Raw genomic sequence first — 23641 nt, 5'->3', positions numbered from 1 at the left:
CAGTGATTTAAAATTTTCAATTTAATTTGCAGACGTTATTTGCAGACAAAGTGGTTTGTCATTCAATTTTAGTTGAATTTAATGCTTAACAACAACAAAGTATGGCAACATAAATTCTGAGTGAACGCAGGAAAGAGCTTGCCGATATTTCATCCATCTCCCTCGTAAATTCTCGATAGGCCAAAAGATTGACAACAAAAGGCATTATTTTGAGGAACATTATTGTTTCAAATGATTCTGTATAAATAAGTGTTGTGTCTCGGGAGCCTGTATTAGTGATTTACACCGTGGAGGAAAAAATATGAAGAGGCGGAATGCCGAAAGTGGCAAATTGCGGCGCCCTTTAAAGCGCACAAAAATCACCGAAGGAATGTACGGAAAGTGAGTGGATGTGGATTCTGGTTGTTTTTCAGGGTTTTAGGACGATGTCTTATGGTAATAACTCCAAAGCAGCTTCATATTCAGTGATGAAACAAGTGAGAATGCATGAAATATAAATTTAGTGTGGGTAGAGAGAACCATCTGTCTTGGGCCGTGGGAACGTCAACTCGACAAAAAAGCGGAAGAAATGAGTTTTATTTGGGTGTTTTTGTCGGTTTCTACCCTGCAAAAGTGGTTGCACAAATGTGCGGCATGTTTCCCACATTTGTTTTATGTTGCAGCTCTCACTATAATATATCTATAGATATATTATGTGGTGATGATTCTGGTGGTAAGGTAGTATGTACTATGTTGATGATAAGACACTACTATTTGTCCATTAAGTTGTAATTAATTGTAACAGACATATAGCACCTGTGGCATGTCTTAAAGACTTGAATGTTACCATGAAGGGCCATCTCTTACTTTTGTTTATCATGTGTGCTCTTTTAATGTTGATATCTGTTTTCAGCACTACAAACAATATAACATACAATCACGCCTGTATCCCATAAAGGGGTAGGCAGAGCACATAAAACTACTAAAGCTTCAGTGCCACTCTTGGCAAATAAGGGGTTGAAAGAAAACGAAACTGACATTGCAGTTGCCAGCCTCTCGCCTACGCCACAATTTAACCCATATCCCATAGTCGCCTTGTACAACACCCATGGGAAGAAAGGGGGTGGTGAAATTCTTAACCCGTCACCACACAGGCAATATAAGGCTCACCCAAAGTTCTACATTTACATCTGTTAGTTTCTACAGAATACTTCAGCTCTGAGTCTGATTTGTTTAATTAAATATTATAAGACATTCTTAGACATATTGACCGAGTCTCACAGTAAGCTCAATAAGGCTTGTGTTGTGGCCAGGCAGACAACAAAAAAAATTGGACATTCTTATTGACTGAGTAATACAATACAAATACTTAGAAAACATCCATGTCTTGGGAACAAGTATCTGTGCTCATTAGACAAATGTCCTCACCCAAATTGAAACCCAGAACCAACTGCTTCGCAGGCTAGACCACTATCCACTCGGCCAAACCAGTTGATAATTTTATACTAGAAAGCACAGGGACTGCCTTGCAAAAAGTTTAATGGCCCCTAAACAAAATGTCTAAAATGATTAAATCGTTTTCAGCTCGCTCCTGTATCTGAAGTTCGTGATGCTGTGGGCTACAGTTGTGCTGGCAGATTACATGCTGGAGTTCAGATTCGAGTTCCTCTGGCCGTTCTGGATGATGCTCCGATCTGTTTATGACTCATTCAAATACCAGGGAATTGTGAGTACAATGCTTAATAAACCTCCGACTATGTGTCTCTTCTTAATAAAAAAAAATAATAAATAATAAGTGCCTTCAAAAAAACATAAAAGTATAATTATATATTTGGTGTCAGACCAAATAAAAATCATGCCTAGTCAAATTTTTTTTTGTGGTATTCAATCGGTGTGCTTGAATTGCCATACCTCCATTTCTGTCGGCGCACATACCTCGTGAAAGTCTCTGCAAAAATCATCTGTTAAAGATGTTGTGCCCAATGATGAGCTTTAATTGCATCATCCTCAGTCCAAAATGTTACTAAAATCGCATACTATTTCGCGCGTCGTGCAAATGGGGCGTTAGGGTTGAGGGATAATAATTATTTATTTATAATTCATTAATTAAAATATATTGTTTCAGGCATTCTCAGTATTCTTCATCTGCATAGCGCTCACATCCGACATGATATGTTTCTTCTTCATACCGCTGCAGTATATATTCTTTGCGGCCAGCACATATGTGTGGGTGCAATATGTATGGTATTCATGTAAGTGCTTTTTTACGTTTTAATTTTAGATAGTAAGTGCCTAGGCACTAATAGATTTATTTGGTAATATAACAACACTTGAAATATCAACATTTTAGAGGAACTAGTAGTATGTACAGTCAACCAATTGGAACCCTAAGCCACTCTACAACCATGTCAAAATGACAAGCAGTAAGAGATTTCTTACAATCTGATTTATAACGTCACTATGACATAGTTCTACAGTGGCCTAGGGTTCCAATTAGTTCACTGTACCTCTTTTCGGGAAAATAGATGCATCTTTGAAGTTTGAAAATTGATTAAATGAAGAAATAAATATTGGACATTGTAGAGGTGCCTCGGCCGAGCAAGTGCGCGTGTAATAACAGAAATACTCGGGATAATATAGAGAATACTCGAGCGACGATAGAGAATACTGTCCAACGTAGAATGTGCCTCGGCCGAGGCAAGTCTGCCAAGGAAAACATAGACATAGACATAGAAAATCTTTATTCAACATCACATGAAAATGTTACAAACAATGAAGAAGTGTTACATTAGGATACGCGCGCTGCCGTTTGCACGTCTAGATTGGCTCATTGCCGCGCTAGGAAATTGCTCCGTGATCACAATATGTTAGTGGTGCAGAGTTATAAATCCAGAAACATGGAAATAAAATACAGGTTGTCAAACTATGACAACTGTCAATCTTCCATTTCTACTATGAACTGTTCTATCAATTATTTCTTTCTTTATTCATATAATTCTCTAGATCAATATACCCACCTTATTTGTCTAACTGGGCCATTTTTTTTTCAAAGTTGTCCACCCCACTTTTTTTTGGTTTTTAAAATTTTTCTCTCTGAATCACTCTTTCAATTCTAATAGGAAAAAAAGTGTCCCAAGGTATTTTCCCATTCCGCTACCATTTTTTCATACATTTTGTATGGCGGTAACGGAATGGAAGGTTCGAAAAAATGTATGGAAATCTTGGGACATTTTTTTTCTCTTATCAGGATCGTAAAAGCTCGCGATTCTGAGTATTAATCGCGTAAAAAATACCCACGTTACAAAAAAAGTGGAGTGGACAACTTTGAAAAAAATGGCGGCCCAACTCACAAATACCCAAGACAGCTAAAGCTAAACATTACATCATAAGCCAAAACTGTTTACATGAAGTTTGTAACTAATAAAATTTACGTCTTCCCCGTATCTATTTCTAGATTTCGTGTTAAATGTGAAAGACTTGGCATTGTGTTGGTTTTTGGGCAAACTTGTGGGAATTGGAAACAATATGCTATTGTTGAATGGACGCAATGACTTAATTACACTTTTACTTGTATCTGATACAGACTTCACTCTTTGTCTAATGTCTAGTCTTATCATTGGCGATCTGGAACTACTTATTCTACTTTAAAAATCATAAGTTATTAGATACACTACAAGTAAAAAATATAGGCAATATTATTCTTTTGATAAAATGTTAAACATTATGAAATTATAATTCAGAGGAATGTAAAGTTTTTTTTTAATAAAAAATAAGATTAACTGAAGATCTTTAGGTAGTTATATTTTCTGTCTGTTACTTAGATATACCCAAAAAGGACGGGTTATTATAATTTTGACGTGTCTGTCTGTCTGTTTGTCTGTCTGTCTGTGTGTGTGTCTTTCTGTGGCATCGTAGCTCCCGAACGGATGAACCGATTTAGATTTAGGTTTTTTTGTTTGAAAGCTGAATTAGTGCGTTTTCACATTATCCGATACGATATCGGATGTCGGACCGATATCCCATACATTACAGGCGCCATCTTGGATTTTTTCCATTGACATCCTTCCGACATCCGATATCGGATCGGATAATATGAAAACGGCCTCGGGAGTGTTCTTAGCCATGTTTCATGAAAATCGGTCCACTATGTGGCGGTCGAGGGTTTTTCAAAATTTTAATTTTGTGGTTAGGTTATGTAATTAGAAATATCAATGAACCTATGTAGGCGTTTCGTATCTAACCGTATATAGCAGATATTTATTTATTTTAGGTTATGGAGATCAACAGCTATTATTACAATATAATACTAATATGCTGCATTGGTTTTATAATCAGTTTTTATTAACTTGTCCTTTTTGTTACAGTTGCAGAAAAAGGAATATGCCTGCCCACAGTAGCGGTGTGCTGTTTCCTAGTGTATGTAGAGGGCGCGCTCCGGTCGGAGCGGACAGTCAGTATGGAGCTGACTCGGCCGCTGGCGGCGCACTGCGTGGGCTACCCCGCCGTCACGCTCGGAGCCGCCGTCAAGGTTGGCTATGACTAGTGTGGTGACCGCTCCTAGTGCTAAATTAAAAAATTGTTTATTCCGGACCAATTAAAAATCCATAGAACTTGTTAGTATAGACTTAATATCTAATGAAAATGAAAATGAAATATTTATTTTTCAAGTAGGCATATTACAATGCGCATATGAACGTCAAATAAAGCTACGCTGGCTCTAACTCTACGCCTCAGCCTCGAGAAGATTTCAGTCCCCCCTCAGTTGGGAGGGGCACTATGGGACCGGCAAGAAACTCGACGGGCCACTTCTTTTCAAAACATTACAACTTATAATTAACATGCATTAAATAACAAGATACAATTTAACATGCATAAGTATTCATCAAAAAAAAATGTTAACAGACTAGGTAGGTACTCTGTGAAAATTAATTTCAATAAATTATGTTATGGCTTAATAAATACGTCGTTCTTCTTAAGAAAAAACATATCAAAACAAATAGATTGTTAGTTAAATTGAAAATAAAAATTTAAGAGCTACATTTTTTTTCAGGCACACATAACGCGAAGGCTGCGGCTTCGGCGGCAGCGGCAGGTGCGGCAAGAGAACGAGTTCTACTTCCAGCTCATGAGGGACGCTCTCCCTGAGAGCGCACTGGAGCAGGTAACAATGCAGCACAATAGTAACACTTCAAACAAACGTACGCCGCGCGGTGTGTATGTGCGCGCTGTGTTCGTACGCAACACATGTAGTCATAGTCATACCAAGAGAACGAGTTCTGCTTCCAGCTCATGAGGGACGCGCTCCCTGAGAGCGCACTGGAGCAGGTAACAATGCAGCACAGTAGTAACACTTCTAACAAACGTGTGCCGCGCGGTGTGTATGTGCGCGCTGTGTTCGTACGCAACACATGTAGTCATAGTCATACCAAGTGAACGAGTTCTACTTCCAGCTCATGAGGGACGCGCTCCCTGAGAGCGCACTGGAGCAGGTAACAATGCAGCACAGTAGTAACACTTCTAACAAACGTGTGCCGCGCGGTGTGTATGTGCGCGCTGTGTTCGTACGCAACACATGTAGTCATAGTCATACCAAGAGAACGAGTTCTGCTTCCAGCTCATGAGGGACGCGCTCCCTGAGAGCGCACTGGAGCAGGTAACAATGCAGCACAGTAGTAACACTTCTAACAAACGTGTGCCGCGCGGTGTGTATGTGCGCGCTGTGTACGTACGCAACACATGTAGTCATAGTCATACCAACTGCTTCCAGCTCATGAGGGACGCGCTCCCTGAGAGCGCACTGGAGCAGGTAACATCGCAGCACAGTAGTAACACTTCTAACAAACGTACGCCGCGCGGTGTGTATGTGCGCGCTGTGTACGTACGCAACACATGTAGTCATACTAGTCATAGTCATACCAAGTGAAAGAGTTCTGCTTCCAGCTCATGAGGGACGCGCTCCCTGAGAGCGCACTGGAGCAGGTAACAATGCGACACAGTAGTAACACTTCTAACAAACGTGCGCCGCGCGGTGTGTATGTGCGCGCTGTGTACGTACGCAACACATGTAGTCATAGTCATACCAAGTGAACGAGTTCTGCTTCCAGCTCATGAGGGACGCGCTCCCTGAGAGCGCACTGGAGCAGGTAACAATGCGACACAGTAGTAACACTTCTAACAAACGTACGCCGCGCGGTGTGTATGTGTGCGCTGTGTACGTACGCAACACATGTAGTCATAGTCATACCAAGTGAACGAGTTCTGCTTCCAGCTTATGAGGGACGCGCTCCCTGAGAGCGCACTGGAGCAGGTAACAATGCAGCACAGTAGTAACACTTCTAACAAACGTGCGCCGCGCGGCGTGTATGTGCGCGCTGTGCACGTACGTAACACATGCAGTCATAGTCATACCAAGCGAACGAGTTCTGCTTCCAGCTCATGAGGGACGCGCTCCCTGAGAGCGCACTGGAGCAGGTAACAATGCGACACAGTAGTAACACTTCAAACAAACGTGCGCCGCGCGGTGTGTATGTGCGCGCTGTGCACGTACGCAACACATGCAGTCATAGTCATACCAAGTGAACGAGTTCTGCTTCCAGCTCATGAGGGACGCGCTCCCTGAGAGCGCACTGGAGCAGGTAACAATGCGACACAGTAGTAACACTTCTAACAAACGTACGCCGCGCGGTGCGTATGTGTGCGCTGTGTACGTACGCAAGACATGTAGTCATAGTCATACCAAGTGAACGAGTTCTACTTCCAGCTCATGAGAGACGCGCTCCCTGAGAGCGCACTGGAGCAGGTAACAATGCGACACAGTAGTAACACTTCTAACAAACGTACGCCGCGCGGTGTGTATGTGCGCGCTGTGTACGTACGCAACACATGTAGTCATAGTCATACCAAGTGAACGAGTTCTGCTGCCAGCTCATGAGGGACGCGCTCCCTGAGAGCGCACTGGAGCCCATTATGGCCCATTTTCAAGCATTTTGTTTGACATTAGGCCACACAGAGCTAACAACATCGCGAGACAATATCCTCACTCAGCAAACGACTAATGTAGACGTGCCTCGACCGAAAATTGCCCGCTCGAAGATATTACCTTCCCGTGCCGTTGCTCGCTCGATGTTTACCTATACAATTTTATGTACAACGATAACTAGACGCTGAAAGTGTCCCTAAATAAACAATCCATACTAATATTATAAATAGGAAAGTGTGTGTGTCTGTTTGTTTGTCCGTCTTTCATGGCAAAACGGAGCGACAAACTTACGTGATTTTTAAATTGGAGATAGTTGAACGGATGTAGAGTGACATAGGCTACTTATCTCTTTCTAACCTAACTTTACTTTCCTAAAATAGGGAGTGGAAGTTTGTATGGAAACTTCCGCAATTTTGGAATTTAGCGCGAGCGAAGCCGTGGACAAAAGCTAGTAACTAATATTGTACATTATTCCACAGAACCAACCGTCGAAAGACGGCGCACCAGCAGAGTGCGCGACGCAAGCGTCCACAAACGCCCCGGCGGCGGCGACGGACGCGCGGCACCTCAACGGCTCGCTCAAGAAGCGGCAGCCGAATGGGACCGCCGAGTCCACGCTACATGCCAAGGTACAGAATACCTACCTTCACAGCCGAACGGACCGCCGACATAACGCTGCATGCCAAGGTAGGAAGGTATTCCGTACACACTAGTATTCACGCAGAGTGCGCGACGCAAGCATCCACAAACGCCCCGGCGGCAGCGACGGACGCGCAGCACCTTAACGGCTCGCTCAAGAAGCGACAGCCGAACGGGACCGCCGAGTCCACGCTATATGCCAAGGTACAGAATATCTACCTTTACAGAATTATTCAGACTAAGGCAGCGATGGATGCATGGGATTACAACGGCTGGCTCAAGAAGAGACATCCGAACGGGACCGCCGAGTCCACGCTACATGCCAAGGTACAGAATACCTACCTTCACAGCCGAACGGACCGCCGACATAACGCTGCATGCCAAGATAGGAAGGTATTCTGTACACACGAGTATTCATGCAGAGTGCGCGACGCAAGCATCCACAAACGCCCCGCCGGCAACGACGGACGCGCGGCATATCAACGGCTTGCTCAAGAAGCGACAGCCGAATGGTACCGCCGAGTCCACGCTATATACCTTGGGTACAGAATACCTTCACGGTAGCTATGGATGCATGGGATTACGATGGGTTACTCAAGAACAGACAGCCGAACGGGACCGCCGACACAACGCTGCAACAAAGGCGACTTTAATTTTAGATTTTCAGTGTTATTTAGTGTGTTATCTTTACCTAATTTAGACCTGACCATATCCTGACTTTGTGAATACGTCTGTGTCAGCCTCGGCTGAACATTTCCCCATCGAAGAGAAAACTGCGAGTTCGTGAAATTGATTGATTTGCTATAAAAAAATTTTTTCCTCCAAGTATTGTATGATGATAAAATCAAGGGATATCCCCAACAGTCATATTACTTAGTCCACTGTCTCCCATAAGTTATTTATAACCAGATAACAGCTGCTGTATTTTGTACTAATGTTGCATATTTGTTTGTACAGTTAGATAAGGTAGAGAAGCCCACGGCCAACGGTCGCGCGCATGCGCTCAGCAACGGCCAGGCCCACGTTGACGAGGACCACAGTAAAGGTACGCTAGTTCTCCCCAAACAATGTTTGTTACTCTATGTTCCTTATCCGAAGCCCATTGACCCTATCAAAATATAGGTGTTGGATGCTTATGCGTGTAGGTACTGTCAAACAATTAGAACCCTAAGGCCACTGTAGAATCACAGTATCAACCAGTTATAACTTCAAAATTTTTTATTGCCACAAACTTAACTAAACTTATGAACTAACTAATAATAAGCTTATAATATTGTGAAGCAATAAGGTCTCAGTCTCAGCATGTGCTGGGCAGAGAGCTCAGCGCTGGTTTTCAGACAGAGCCTTACTCCTAACAAATGTACGCCGCGCGGAGTGCACATAAGCATTTGGACAAACGTGGATAATAATAATATGCGTAATGTTTATTTTTGTGTTTTCTGACTGATATAATGTGGTATTATAATACTAATACTTATAGTTAATAGTATTAAATAACAACATCTTACTTTGGATGATGTCGAGTAACACTTAGACTTACAGTAATTTTGTTCAACCACGTGCTTTCGAAAGCAGTGTGTGCCTTTCGCGTCGCCTGCCAGAGAGTAACTACTGTCGTCCTTATACTGTGGTAGAACTATATCACAGTGACGTTATAAGTCAGATTGTAAGAAATCTCTTACTGCTTGTCATTTTGACATGGTTGTAGAGTGGCCTAGGGTTCCAATTGGTTGACTGTACCTATAGAAAGTTTTTATTAGGTATGTCTGACCATAATATAATCCGAGGGAATAATCGGGGAGGGGAAAAAAGTATGAAACAGTAAATTCTAATTATGTAATAAATATACGGTTGTACTCAAGATCTCCCCTCCATTTATGCACGTCACCTATTAGTCAATTACTTCTCGTTGACATCTTGAAAAATTGTATGCTTCCGTCGTCAGAAGCTTCCATTCTCATACATAATATTAGGGACCATCCACACTCATGAGACGCATGGAGGAGGCGCGGCGGCGTCGCGGCGCGCGCCACGACGCCTGGAGGCGCATCTTACGTCCTTCCTATACAAAATGTACTGAGGAGACGTTTTTTGAATTACATTCGGGCGGCGCGGCGGAGACGACCGTTGCGCGCCGCAAGACATTCGTCTCTTGAGTGGGGACGGTCTCTTAAACTGTCGAATGATGCCGATTTCCGGAACCTTCGAACTTTCTATTACTTTTCAGGCAGGCAAGCATGGTCGCGCGTCCCTATCGCACTATTTGTAAGTGCGATAGGGACGGCCTGATGTTTTATCATTCATCGCGCACCATGCTTCAGCCGCAGATCAGTGTAATCATTACTTTTTCGCAGGTGGTACAAAATCGTCGAAGTGTGAAAAGAAAGAGGCCAGTACAGTAAAAGAAGAGAAGAAAAAGAGTAAAAATAAGGATAAGGATAGCAGCGATAGTCATAAGAGTACAGAACAGAGTAAGTTTACATGCAGTAGTTTATTATTATGTATTTAAAATCTTCAGGGTATCAGATCTTGCTACTCTTAAGGCCCCAAGTTCGCTTAAACAGTTATTACATCATATTAGAAGCAATTTTCAAATATTTAGCTTTAATTTTTTTTTAAATACGAATAATTTAAAGTAAGTTTTAGACCCAAGTTGATGTTTTTTCGCTGTCGAGTAGTATTAAGATTGCCAAGTAGCGAAAGAAAGAAAAATCAGGATTTGAATAGCTGAAGTGACTAAAAACAGGCTTAAAGTTATTTTTTTTTGTGACAGCTGTGTATGGGCATTTTCAGAATTTGGGTCCCCCCAATTAGCGTAAGTTGTTAACAAAAATTAACTCGCTGTCAGTTTTGTGACGACAATTAAGCATAAAATCTGTCTAAAATTTTTTTTTACACTCTGAATGTAGATTATCGCTTAAAATTTATGAAATTAACACAAAAACAATATTTTTATTGAAATTTCATGCTTAACTATCGTTATAAAACTGACAGTGAGTTAATTTTTGTTAACAACTTCAAAAATTCTTCATTCCGAACCTATAACACAACTTTTTCCATAAAATAATTCTAATGACTTTGTTCCAGTAAAAGAACAAATAGTTAAAGAAAAAGAAGTAGAAAGTACAAAAGAGACGAGAAGTAACAAGGAGTGCAATAGCAAAGAGAAAGAGAGGGCACTAGAAAAGGAAAGGGAGAGAGAAACGAGGGAGCGGGACAAGGAACGCGAGAGGGAGAGGGAGCGAGAACGCGAATTGGTAAGTCCTTAAAGAATTATATGTATAAGGGACCACTTGTACCAACGAGATTGGAGGAGGGTTAACCCACCATTTTATATGGAATTTGACAGATGACAGCCCACTAAAACCCTGAGTTAAGAGGGCTTTCATGTGAAAAATAGTGAAATCGCAACCGAGCGCTTAATCATACCGTGTGTGGTATCAAATTAAAGGGCTTTTTGAGTAGTTTACAAATATATAACATATAATAGGACTTTTTCTACTTGGTCTAACAAAATATAAGAAAATGTCCAGAAGTGGTAATAATTGTGACGGTGAAAGCTTGTTTTCAAAAAATTGCCAAAAATATATAAAAGAAATTTATAATCACTAAGGCATAAGAGCAATTTTAGTAAACGTGGCAGATAAATTTAGTATGAAAATAACTTCTATGTGATGTAGATTTTCAAAGAAATTGTCACTTAATTTTAGGTAATTTCTGAAAAAAATTTAATTTGTCTTAGCCTCGTTTACTCTTTTTCAAAACCTTATAATAAAAATATAGACAATGTAGTCTGAGAAGATTGTAGTACAGGATATACGTATTATAAATATACCAGTTTCAGTATTCAAAATTGTCCAAATTTTACAAATAAGATCGACTAATTCAGCGCTATACGCGGGTTTTACTAAACGTGCATCAGAGAAAAATTCATAATTAATTTAGTGAGTCAGTTTTCAAAAATCCAGTCTGATAAGAATCAAGATAATAAGATGCTCTAATTGAAACTTGAATAAAATATATCTGTTAGATAACGGAAAGTGTAGTATTTCACCGGCTAAAACTATAAATTTTACATTATTTTGACGTTTTTCTTGAAAGCAGCCTTAAGTCACACCTCGGACACTGGCGATCAAATATATGAAAGAGGCCCGTTCCTAGCACACAGTAGCTAAGCTCGTGTAGGTGAACGCGTACCATGCTTGTATGAGTGAAATATTACAGATCGACTGTCCGTGTTTTTGACAGGCGGTAACTGTGAGGTAACCGAGAGGGGGTGGGCGGCACTTTCAGCGGGGAGCGGGAGTGGCCATACTGTACTATAGTACTCTTTATTATACTGTGGTTAGTGGTGCAAGTGGGGCTGATTTATGATAATTATGATAATAGACTACAAAGATCTTAATCCTGTCATGGTATTAACACTTTCGCAATCAAGAACCCGCCTAGTGGGCACTCGTGATTCTGGCTCAGATGCCAGAGATCCCGCTAGGCGGGTTCTCGCGATACGAGCTGGCGAATATGAATATAACATTGCCAGTTTTGTGTCACTAATCACCCTCGCTATACTCGGCCGTTTATTCGGATTGCTTTTTAACCCCCGACGCAAAAACGACTGGGTGTTATAAGTTTGACGTGTCTGTCTGTTTGTCTGTCTGTCTGTGTGTGTGTCTGTCTGTGGCATCGTAGCTCTCGAACGGATGAACCGATTTTGATTTAGTTTTTTTTGTTTGAAAGCTGATTTAGTCGGGAGTGTTCTTAGCCATGTTTCATGAAATCGGTCCACTGTGTCGCGGTGGGGGGTTTTTTTAAAATTTTAATTTTGTGGTTAGGTTATGCTACGTTTATTTGACAACATAAGTATTGTAATCCTCGTATTCTTGTTTATTATGTTCAGTATGTAAATTATTTGTTACTGACGCAGCCTTGTTTCAATTTTCTAAAGAAATTGCATTTTTTTACTTTTACTAATCTTTCGTAGCGCGAAGCTCGCGAATACGCCGAAGAAATAAAGCGACTGAAAGCCGAGCTGGCAACGTCGCGCAGCAACGAGGCGGAAGCAAGGCGAGCGCTGGCCGCCGCCGCCGCCGCGGAGCGGCAACGCCGCGCGGAACACGCGCAGCTCAAGCAGCAGCATCAAGCGTTGCAACATAAGTAAGTTATTATTTGTGTGAATGCCAAGCTGGCGACGTCGCGCAGCAACAAGGCGAAAGCAAGCGGCGCGCTGGCCGCGGCTGCCGCCGCGGAACAGCAACGTCGCGCCTAACACGCGCAGCTTAAGCAGCAGCATCAAGCGTTGCAACATAAGTGAAGAGCCGAGCTGGCAACGTCGCTCAACAACGAAAAAATAATCCGTCGCTGCTAAGGAAGGAGTGGCAACGTCGCGCCGAACACGCGCAGCTCAAGAAGCAACAAGTTTTGCAATATAAGTAAGTTATGTTAGTAGTTTTTTAAACGTCGCGGAGTCATAAATTTTTTATTCACTGTTTTTGGAGAAATTACACTCAGATTTAGGGATTTTTTAGCATCAAAATAGCTTTATGTGCTAGGTCCGAGTTGGAATAACCCCCAAATAATTCAGGATCTGTAAGAATCATACTGACATAATATTTTCTTACAGAATAGCGACGTGGCGCACGCACGAGCGAGCGACACTGGAGCGACGGCTCGGCGAGGAGCGGCGTGCGCGCACCGCCGCCGAGCACCAGCTGCAGCGCGCCAAGCGACAACCTCAACAGTAACTATACCCCACGTGTACAGAATAGCCACCCGCGAGCGACACCGAGACCACTAGCTGCAGCCAAGCGACAACCGCAACAGTAACTATACCCCACGTGTACAGAATATCCACCCGCGAGCGACACCGGGACCACTAGCTGCAGCCAAGCGACAACCGCAACAGTAACTATACCCTACGTGTACAGAATAGCCACCCGCGAGCGACACCGGGACCACTAGCTGCAGCCAAGCGACAGCCGCAACAGTAACTATACCCCGTGCACAGAATAGCCGCCCGCGAGCGACACTAGAGCAACACGAGAACCACTAGCTGCAGCCAAGCGACAGCCGCAACAGTAACTCTATACCCCACGTGTACAGAATAGCCACCCGCGAGCGAAATAGTTACCTAGCAACAAAATACATACCTACATTTTATTAAAATCCCGGGTTTTCCCTCTTAACATTTATCTTTATTGCAGTAACAGTACAACCAACAACAACAACCAGTCGGGCTGCGAGAACGAATGGTGTCGCGCGGCCATTCGCTGCGGCGAAGCTGAGGCGGCCGCGCTCCGCCGCGAGCTCGTGAGAGCGAGACAGCACGCCACGGACCAGGTGCGCTCTCTGTCTAACAGTATACAGTCAGTGAGGACGAATGGTGTCGCGCGGCGAAGCTGAGGCGGCCGCGAGAGCGAGACAGCACGCCACGGACCAGGTGCGCTCTCTGTCTAACAGTATACAACCAGTCAGGCTGCGAAATCAATCAATAATCAGTCTGGTTGCGATAACGAGTGACGAGAGTCCGCTGTGTAGAGGCTGAAGGTAGCGAGGCGCGACCGAGACAGCACGCTACGGATCAGGTAATCGTTTCTCCTAGTGATGTGCAAGTTGCGGAAATTTTCCAAAAAAAAATCAATTTCTTGGAAAATTCACGAAAAATAAAAGGAGTTTAAATTTATGAAATGGAATGTTTCCATCCATACAGAGTATGGAAAGTTTCCGTAGTTTTCCTATGTGAAAATTTCAGAATTTTGGATACTTTACGTCGGCACATCGCGTGCCTCTATTTCCTCAGTCCTGTGAATCGCTCGGTGTCGATGTTGATTCTAAAATCGAATCCATTTGATTACGTAATCTAATAATATGTCATGTTACGGTTGTCATGGAGACTGTAGCATTTGTTTTTATTCCAGGCGCGTGCCCTCGAGTCGCGCTCGCCCGCGCCGCCGTCCCCGTCAGCGGCGGCGGCGCCCACCGCGCCCGCGGCGGAGGGCGGGCGCCTCGCCGCCGCCTGCGCCGCGCTGTCCGAGCGCTCGGCGCACCTGCAGCGCGCGCTCAGCGCCGAGACCAGGGTCAAGCTGGACCTGCTGCAGGCGCTGGGCGACGCCAAGCGGCACATGCACATACAGGAGGGTACGTCACTATACTGACTGTAGCCTGCGCCGCGCTGTCCGAGCGCTCGGCGCACCTGCAGCGCGCGCTCAGCGCCGAGACCAGGGTCAAGCTGGACCTGCTGCAGGCGCTGGGCGACGCCAAGCGGCACATGCACATACAGGAGGGTACGTCACTATACTGACTGTAGCCTGCGCCGCGCTGTCCGAGCGCTCGGCGCACCTGCAGCGCGCGCTCAGCGCCGAGACCAGGGTCAAGCTGGACCTGCTGCAGGCGCTGGGCGACGCCAAGCGGCACATGCACATACAGGAGGGTACGTCACTATACTGACTGTAGCCTGCGCCGCGCTGTCCGAGCGCTCGGCGCACCTGCAGCGCGCGCTCAGCGCCGAGACCAGGGTCAAGCTGGACCTGCTGCAGGCGCTGGGCGACGCCAAGCGGCACATGCACATACAGGAGGGTACGTCACTATACTGACTGTAGCCTGCGCCGCGCTGTCCGAGCGCTCGGCGCACCTGCAGCGCGCGCTCAGCGCCGAGACCAGGGTCAAGCTGGACCTGCTGCAGGCGCTGGGCGACGCCAAGCGGCACATGCACATACAGGAGGGTACGTCACTATACTGACTGTAGCCTGCGCCGCGCTGTCCGAGCGCTCGGCGCACCTGCAGCGCGCGCTCAGCGCCGAGACCAGGGTCAAGCTGGACCTGCTGCAGGCGCTGGGCGACGCCAAGCGGCACATGCACATACAGGAGGGTACGTCACTATACTGACTGTAGCCTGCGCCGCGCTGTCCGAGCGCTCGGCGCACCTGCAGCGCGCGCTCAGCGCCGAGACCAGGGTCAAGCTGGACCTGCTGCAGGCGCTGGGCGACGCCAAGCGGCACATGCACATACAGGAGGGTACGTCACTATACTGACTGTAGCCTGCGCCGCGCTGTCCGAGCGCTCGGCGCACCTGCAGCGCGCGCTCAGCGCCGAGACCAGGGTCAAGCTGGACCTGCTGCAGGCGCTGGGCGACGCCAAGCGGCACATGCACATACAGGAGGGTACGTCACTATACTGACTGTAGCCTGCGCCGCGCTGTCCGAGCGCTCGGCGCACCTGCAGCGCGCGCTCAGCGCCGAGACCAGGGTCAAGCTGGACCTGCTGCAGGCGCTGGGCGACGCCAAGCGGCACATGCACATACAGGAGGGTACGTCACTATACTGACTGTAGCCTGCGCCGCGCTGTCCGAGCGCTCGGCGCACCTGCAGCGCGCGCTCAGCGCCGAGACCAGGGTCAAGCTGGACCTGCTGCAGGCGCTGGGCGACGCCAAGCGGCACATGCACATACAGGAGGGTACGTCACTATACTGACTGTAGCCTGCGCCGCGCTGTCCGAGCGCTCGGCGCACCTGCAGCGCGCGCTCAGCGCCGAGACCAGGGTCAAGCTGGACCTGCTGCAGGCGCTGGGCGACGCCAAGCGGCACATGCACATACAGGAGGGTACGTCACTATACTGACTGTAGCCTGCGCCGCGCTGTCCGAGCGCTCGGCGCACCTGCAGCGCGCGCTCAGCGCCGAGACCAGGGTCAAGCTGGACCTGCTGCAGGCGCTGGGCGACGCCAAGCGGCACATGCACATACAGGAGGGTACGTCACTATACTGACTGTAGCCTGCGCCGCGCTGTCCGAGCGCTCGGCGCACCTGCAGCGCGCGCTCAGCGCCGAGACCAGGGTCAAGCTGGACCTGCTGCAGGCGCTGGGCGACGCCAAGCGGCACATGCACATACAGGAGGGTACGTCACTATACTGACTGTAGCCTGCGCCGCGCTGTCCGAGCGCTCGGCGCACCTGCAGCGCGCGCTCAGCGCCGAGACCAGGGTCAAGCTGGACCTGCTGCAGGCGCTGGGCGACGCCAAGCGGCACATGCACATACAGGAGGGTACGTCACTATACTGACTGTAGCCTGCGCCGCGCTGTCCGAGCGCTCGGCGCACCTGCAGCGCGCGCTCAGCGCCGAGACCAGGGTCAAGCTGGACCTGCTGCAGGCGCTGGGCGACGCCAAGCGGCACATGCACATACAGGAGGGTACGTCACTATACTGACTGTAGCCTGCGCCGCGCTGTCCGAGCGCTCGGCGCACCTGCAGCGCGCGCTCAGCGCCGAGACCAGGGTCAAGCTGGACCTGCTGCAGGCGCTGGGCGACGCCAAGCGGCACATGCACATACAGGAGGGTACGTCACTATACTGACTGTAGCCTGCGCCGCGCTGTCCGAGCGCTCGGCGCACCTGCAGCGCGCGCTCAGCGCCGAGACCAGGGTCAAGCTGGACCTGCTGCAGGCGCTGGGCGACGCCAAGCGGCACATGCACATACAGGAGGGTACGTCACTATACTGACTGTAGCCTGCGCCGCGCTGTCCGAGCGCTCGGCGCACCTGCAGCGCGCGCTCAGCGCCGAGACCAGGGTCAAGCTGGACCTGCTGCAGGCGCTGGGCGACGCCAAGCGGCACATGCACATACAGGAGGGTACGTCACTATACTGACTGTAGCCTGCGCCGCGCTGTCCGAGCGCTCGGCGCACCTGCAGCGCGCGCTCAGCGCCGAGACCAGGGTCAAGCTGGACCTGCTGCAGGCGCTGGGCGACGCCAAGCGGCACATGCACATACAGGAGGGTACGTCACTATACTGACTGTAGCCTGCGCCGCGCTGTCCGAGCGCTCGGCGCACCTGCAGCGCGCGCTCAGCGCCGAGACCAGGGTCAAGCTGGACCTGCTGCAGGCGCTGGGCGACGCCAAGCGGCACATGCACATACAGGAGGGTACGTCACTATACTGACTGTAGCCTGCGCCGCGCTGTCCGAGCGCTCGGCGCACCTGCAGCGCGCGCTCAGCGCCGAGACCAGGGTCAAGCTGGACCTGCTGCAGGCGCTGGGCGACGCCAAGCGGCACATGCACATACAGGAGGGTACGTCACTATACTGACTGTAGCCTGCGCCGCGCTGTCCGAGCGCTCGGCGCACCTGCAGCGCGCGCTCAGCGCCGAGACCAGGGTCAAGCTGGACCTGCTGCAGGCGCTGGGCGACGCCAAGCGGCACATGCACATACAGGAGGGTACGTCACTATACTGACTGTAGCCTGCGCCGCGCTGTCCGAGCGCTCGGCGCACCTGCAGCGCGCGCTCAGCGCCGAGACCAGGGTCAAGCTGGACCTGCTGCAGGCGCTGGGCGACGCCAAGCGGCACATGCACATACAGGAGGGTACGTCACTATACTGACTGTAGCCTGCGCCGCGCTGTCCGAGCGCTCGGCGCACCTGCAGCGCGCGCTCAGCGCCGAGACCAGGGTCAAGCTGGACCTGCTGCAGGCGCTGGGCGACGCCAAGCGGCACATGCACATACAGGAGGGTACGTCACTATACTGACTGTAGCCTGCGCCGCGCTGTCCGAGCGCTCGGCGCACCTGCAGCGCGCGCTCAGCGCCGAGACCAGGGTCAAGCTGGACCTGCTGCAGGCGCTGGGCGACGCCAAGCGGCACATGCACATACAGGAGGGTACGTCACTATACTGACTGTAGCCTGCGCCGCGCTGTCCGAGCGCTCGGCGCACCTGCAGCGCGCGCTCAGCGCCGAGACCAGGGTCAAGCTGGACCTGCTGCAGGCGCTGGGCGACGCCAAGCGGCACATGCACATACAGGAGGGTACGTCACTATACTGACTGTAGCCTGCGCCGCGCTGTCCGAGCGCTCGGCGCACCTGCAGCGCGCGCTCAGCGCCGAGACCAGGGTCAAGCTGGACCTGCTGCAGGCGCTGGGCGACGCCAAGCGGCACATGCACATACAGGAGGGTACGTCACTATACTGACTGTAGCCTGCGCCGCGCTGTCCGAGCGCTCGGCGCACCTGCAGCGCGCGCTCAGCGCCGAGACCAGGGTCAAGCTGGACCTGCTGCAGGCGCTGGGCGACGCCAAGCGGCACATGCACATACAGGAGGGTACGTCACTATACTGACTGTAGCCTGCGCCGCGCTGTCCGAGCGCTCGGCGCACCTGCAGCGCGCGCTCAGCGCCGAGACCAGGGTCAAGCTGGACCTGCTGCAGGCGCTGGGCGACGCCAAGCGGCACATGCACATACAGGAGGGTACGTCACTATACTGACTGTAGCCTGCGCCGCGCTGTCCGAGCGCTCGGCGCACCTGCAGCGCGCGCTCAGCGCCGAGACCAGGGTCAAGCTGGACCTGCTGCAGGCGCTGGGCGACGCCAAGCGGCACATGCACATACAGGAGGGTACGTCACTATACTGACTGTAGCCTGCGCCGCGCTGTCCGAGCGCTCGGCGCACCTGCAGCGCGCGCTCAGCGCCGAGACCAGGGTCAAGCTGGACCTGCTGCAGGCGCTGGGCGACGCCAAGCGGCACATGCACATACAGGAGGGTACGTCACTATACTGACTGTAGCCTGCGCCGCGCTGTCCGAGCGCTCGGCGCACCTGCAGCGCGCGCTCAGCGCCGAGACCAGGGTCAAGCTGGACCTGCTGCAGGCGCTGGGCGACGCCAAGCGGCACATGCACATACAGGAGGGTACGTCACTATACTGACTGTAGCCTGCGCCGCGCTGTCCGAGCGCTCGGCGCACCTGCAGCGCGCGCTCAGCGCCGAGACCAGGGTCAAGCTGGACCTGCTGCAGGCGCTGGGCGACGCCAAGCGGCACATGCACATACAGGAGGGTACGTCACTATACTGACTGTAGCCTGCGCCGCGCTGTCCGAGCGCTCGGCGCACCTGCAGCGCGCGCTCAGCGCCGAGACCAGGGTCAAGCTGGACCTGCTGCAGGCGCTGGGCGACGCCAAGCGGCACATGCACATACAGGAGGGTACGTCACTATACTGACTGTAGCCTGCGCCGCGCTGTCCGAGCGCTCGGCGCACCTGCAGCGCGCGCTCAGCGCCGAGACCAGGGTCAAGCTGGACCTGCTGCAGGCGCTGGGCGACGCCAAGCGGCACATGCACATACAGGAGGGTACGTCACTATACTGACTGTAGCCTGCGCCGCGCTGTCCGAGCGCTCGGCGCACCTGCAGCGCGCGCTCAGCGCCGAGACCAGGGTCAAGCTGGACCTGCTGCAGGCGCTGGGCGACGCCAAGCGGCACATGCACATACAGGAGGGTACGTCACTATACTGACTGTAGCCTGCGCCGCGCTGTCCGAGCGCTCGGCGCACCTGCAGCGCGCGCTCAGCGCCGAGACCAGGGTCAAGCTGGACCTGCTGCAGGCGCTGGGCGACGCCAAGCGGCACATGCACATACAGGAGGGTACGTCACTATACTGACTGTAGCCTGCGCCGCGCTGTCCGAGCGCTCGGCGCACCTGCAGCGCGCGCTCAGCGCCGAGACCAGGGTCAAGCTGGACCTGCTGCAGGCGCTGGGCGACGCCAAGCGGCACATGCACATACAGGAGGGTACGTCACTATACTGACTGTAGCCTGCGCCGCGCTGTCCGAGCGCTCGGCGCACCTGCAGCGCGCGCTCAGCGCCGAGACCAGGGTCAAGCTGGACCTGCTGCAGGCGCTGGGCGACGCCAAGCGGCACATGCACATACAGGAGGGTACGTCACTATACTGACTGTAGCCTGCGCCGCGCTGTCCGAGCGCTCGGCGCACCTGCAGCGCGCGCTCAGCGCCGAGACCAGGGTCAAGCTGGACCTGCTGCAGGCGCTGGGCGACGCCAAGCGGCACATGCACATACAGGAGGGTACGTCACTATACTGACTGTAGCCTGCGCCGCGCTGTCCGAGCGCTCGGCGCACCTGCAGCGCGCGCTCAGCGCCGAGACCAGGGTCAAGCTGGACCTGCTGCAGGCGCTGGGCGACGCCAAGCGGCACATGCACATACAGGAGGGTATGTCACTATGCTGACCCACTTTTACTGCCCCGTCTGCCAGCGTGGAGCAGTGGTAGGAGAGCCTTCGGCCCGCCGGCTCGCTTTTAGGACACTTTTTTGTTTTGTGTGGGAGCATTGCCTGCCCGCAGCTCGCCCTGCATCCTCGCGTGCTTCGGAACCTTTTAGGGACTCCGCGGGCCTACAGCCTTCACTGAGTTTAGAACCTCGCCGTCGGCCACTCGCCGTACTTACTAATGTTTTGTATGGGGCATTGCCTGCCCGTAGCTCGGCCTGTGGTCTCGCATACTAGAGAGCCTCTCAGGGCCGGGTTTTCGGCCCTACGCGAAGTTCGGCCTTCGCTAAGTTTAGAAACTCGCCGTCGGGCCTTCGGCCCACCGGCTCAAACACTTGATAATATTTTGTGTAGGTGTGGGAGCATTGCCTGCCCGCAGCTCGACCTGCGGCCTCGCCTACTTGGGAGCCTATCACGGACGCTCCGAGCCTTCGGCCGTACGCGGAGCTCGGCCTACGGCTTTCGCAATAAAATTACTTTCGGGGTCGTAGTGAAATTGGAGCTTAATAAACACAACCCAATAGTAAAAGTGTTTTGAAATGCCGTTTCGCTTTTCTAAGTCATATGGGGAACATAGATTGAATTCTGTTCAGAAACTAAAGCAGTATTCTGGCACACTTCCCCTATATCAATAAAGCGCTATCTTTTGTTATTCACCACAAAGTTATGTATTCATATCTAGCAAAACATAACAGAACATATCGCAACATTTCCCATATTAAATATCAACATGATTTGACAAAAATAACCTAACCACAAAATTAAAATTTTGAAAAAACCCCCGACCGCGACATAGTAGACCGATTTCCATGAAACATGGCTAAGAACACTCCCGACTAACTCAGCTTTCAGACAAAAAAAACGAAATCTAAATCGGTTCATCCGTTGACGAGCTACGATGCCACAGACAGACACACATACAGACAGACAGACAGACAAACAGACAGACAGACAGACACGTCAAACTTATAACACCCCGTCGTTTTTGCGTCGGGGGTTAAAAATATAAGACTACCTTTTGCCTGCGGCTTCGCTCGCGTTAAATTCGAAAATTGCGGAATGCTCTATACCCCCCCCCTTTAGGGAAATAGGGGGTTAGAAAGAGACAAAGAGCCTATGCCACTCTCCATCCTTTCAACTATCTCCACTAAAAAAATCACGTCGATTCATCGCTCCGTTTTGCCGTGAAAGACGGACAAACAGACACACTTACCGATTCTAACATTATGGATCATTTGACATATTTGTTGGATCATCCTACTTTTACTAATCACAACATTTTCTTCCAGGCTTAATATCCCGCCAAGAGAAAGAGATAGAAGAGCTAAAAGCGCAAATGCTGGCCGTGATGCCGACCGAGTACGTATCGTCCGCCGGCGTAAGCAAGTTGCGTTTAACCGACGGTTCGCCGCTAGACCCAAACGCCTCCGTGTACACGCCGAAACAACTCTGCTCGGACGCTTAAACAGGACTGGATGAGGTTTGATTCTCCTGTAGGGCAATTATACTTGCAATTTTATCACTTATCAACGTGGATAACAAATCTGTCACTCTCACACTGACATTGCCAGAACGTGGCAGATGATCTATATGTATAAATGGTAAAATTGAAACCATCGTAGGCCTGTTGGAAGTTTGACTGAAAATATTGATATTGTAAGTTTCGTAATAGACAGACACACACACACACAGACAGACAGACAAACAGACAGACACGTCAAACTTATAACACCCCGTCGTTTTTGCGTCGGGGGTTAAAAAGGTAACTTTCGAGCGAGCTCCATCGTAGGCCACGTCTTCGCCTCGGCTAGTCTGTGGCCATGAGTATGCCCACTTATATTTAAAAAAATGTAAAGTCTTTTGAAGCTTACTTTAATGAAATAGTACATTACATCAGAGGCCGGGAAAATGAGGATTTCCGTTCCTCCGGAGGGAATCCGTTTTCACGCCGAGGCATGTATAGTGCTTTTCTCAAACATACAATGAAATAAAAAATGTTGTCGAAATTAAAAAAAAAAAGTTACTTTGCAGGCCTAGGCCTAAAAAATAATATGAAATCCCTTTACAGTCCTCTCGAGTTGTTGCGCCCAAAAAGCGATACTTCCCAGCCCATTTTAAGGAACGTAAAGACAATATTTCATTGCATGTTTGAGAAAAATCTTTTTATAGTTAAAAATACAGTCATTATTCAAAATTGATGTATTTTCGGTCCAACATCCAGCAATCGACATGATTATAACAAGGGCATAAATTAGAAAAATCCATCTCAAATCCAAAAGTCCAAATATTACTGGATATGATCTTTTTAATATATGTCCTGGCAAAGTCTGAGGGAGAATTATTGTAAACAAGGACCTCATTGATTAACATAAAGAGCTAAGCATGAGTCAAGGTGAAAAATAATTACCCTTAGCGTTTTATAGGCAGCATTTTATAGGAAACCAAACAGTATACAAAATAGTTACAAGTTAAACTATTATGTTGTTATTAAAGTAGGTCTTTCCCATCGCGGAAACCTTTGGGTATTCCGGACCTTTGGGAGGCGTGCGCGGAACCGAAGCCGACACGTAAAGACCCTTTTAACACTTTAAGTATTAAAACCGAAACAAATTACACATATGAAAGAAAAAGTGACCAAGGCCTCCTGTGCCTGAGGCTGGAATCGAACAAGCGTACTCTGCAATCGCGGCAGATGCCTGTTTCCGCTCGGCCACCCAGGTTACAGCTACTGAGGTCGAAATTATCTCTCATATGAGTAATCTACACAAGGACTCGTAGCGCCCTCTGACCATTCCTAGGGTAGAACGGTATGGTTCTTGCTCCCCATGTGAAACAGGTTGGTTTCAACACAGCTCGAGAGACTTCAAGTATTATTTTAGTATTTTTATAAAGTAATTCGTTTAACTACTGCTTAATACGCTGGGGTTAATTTTTAACTTGATTTGTTATTTAATATTAGTGAGCAACAGTGACATTTCTTATCAATAATTGACACTAACACAGCTCTCTTAGGAG

At 49.3% G+C, this 23641-nt stretch overlaps 1 protein-coding gene across 1 annotated transcript; it reads left to right on the top strand.

The window, feature by feature from the left end:
• Positions 1-179: 179 nt before the first annotated feature.
• Positions 180-22379, top strand: LOC125231454 (macoilin-2). The gene is made up of 14 exons (XM_048136918.1): positions 180-381; positions 1564-1705; positions 2105-2231; positions 4344-4507; positions 5030-5140; positions 7438-7587; positions 8555-8642; positions 9952-10068; positions 10685-10854; positions 12579-12751; positions 13218-13334; positions 13798-13933; positions 14512-14731; positions 21916-22379. The coding sequence occupies exons 1-14, from the start codon at positions 302-304 to the stop codon at positions 22089-22091; spliced, it is 1971 nt and encodes a 656-aa protein (XP_047992875.1). The 5' UTR covers positions 180-301; the 3' UTR covers positions 22092-22379.
• Positions 22380-23641: the final 1262 nt, after the last annotated feature.

The sequence above is a fragment of the Leguminivora glycinivorella genome, chromosome 11 (genome assembly GCF_023078275.1).
Source record: "Leguminivora glycinivorella isolate SPB_JAAS2020 chromosome 11, LegGlyc_1.1, whole genome shotgun sequence".
Lineage (NCBI taxonomy): Eukaryota > Metazoa > Arthropoda > Insecta > Lepidoptera > Tortricidae > Leguminivora > Leguminivora glycinivorella.
Note: the sequence above shows the minus strand (reverse complement) of the source record. Positions and strands in the feature narration are given on the sequence as shown.

Excerpts from the sequence above, each read along its gene's own strand:
- LOC125231454 (XM_048136918.1), top strand. The coding sequence starts at position 302 with ATGAAGAGGCGGAATGCCGAAAGTGGCAAATTGCGGCGCCCTTTAAAG. Across the intron at positions 10,855-12,578 it reads GGGAGCGAGAACGCGAATTG|CGCGAAGCTCGCGAATACGC; the intron begins GTAAGTCCTTAA and ends AATCTTTCGTAG. Across the intron at positions 13,934-14,511 it reads GACAGCACGCCACGGACCAG|GCGCGTGCCCTCGAGTCGCG; the intron begins GTGCGCTCTCTG and ends TTTTTATTCCAG.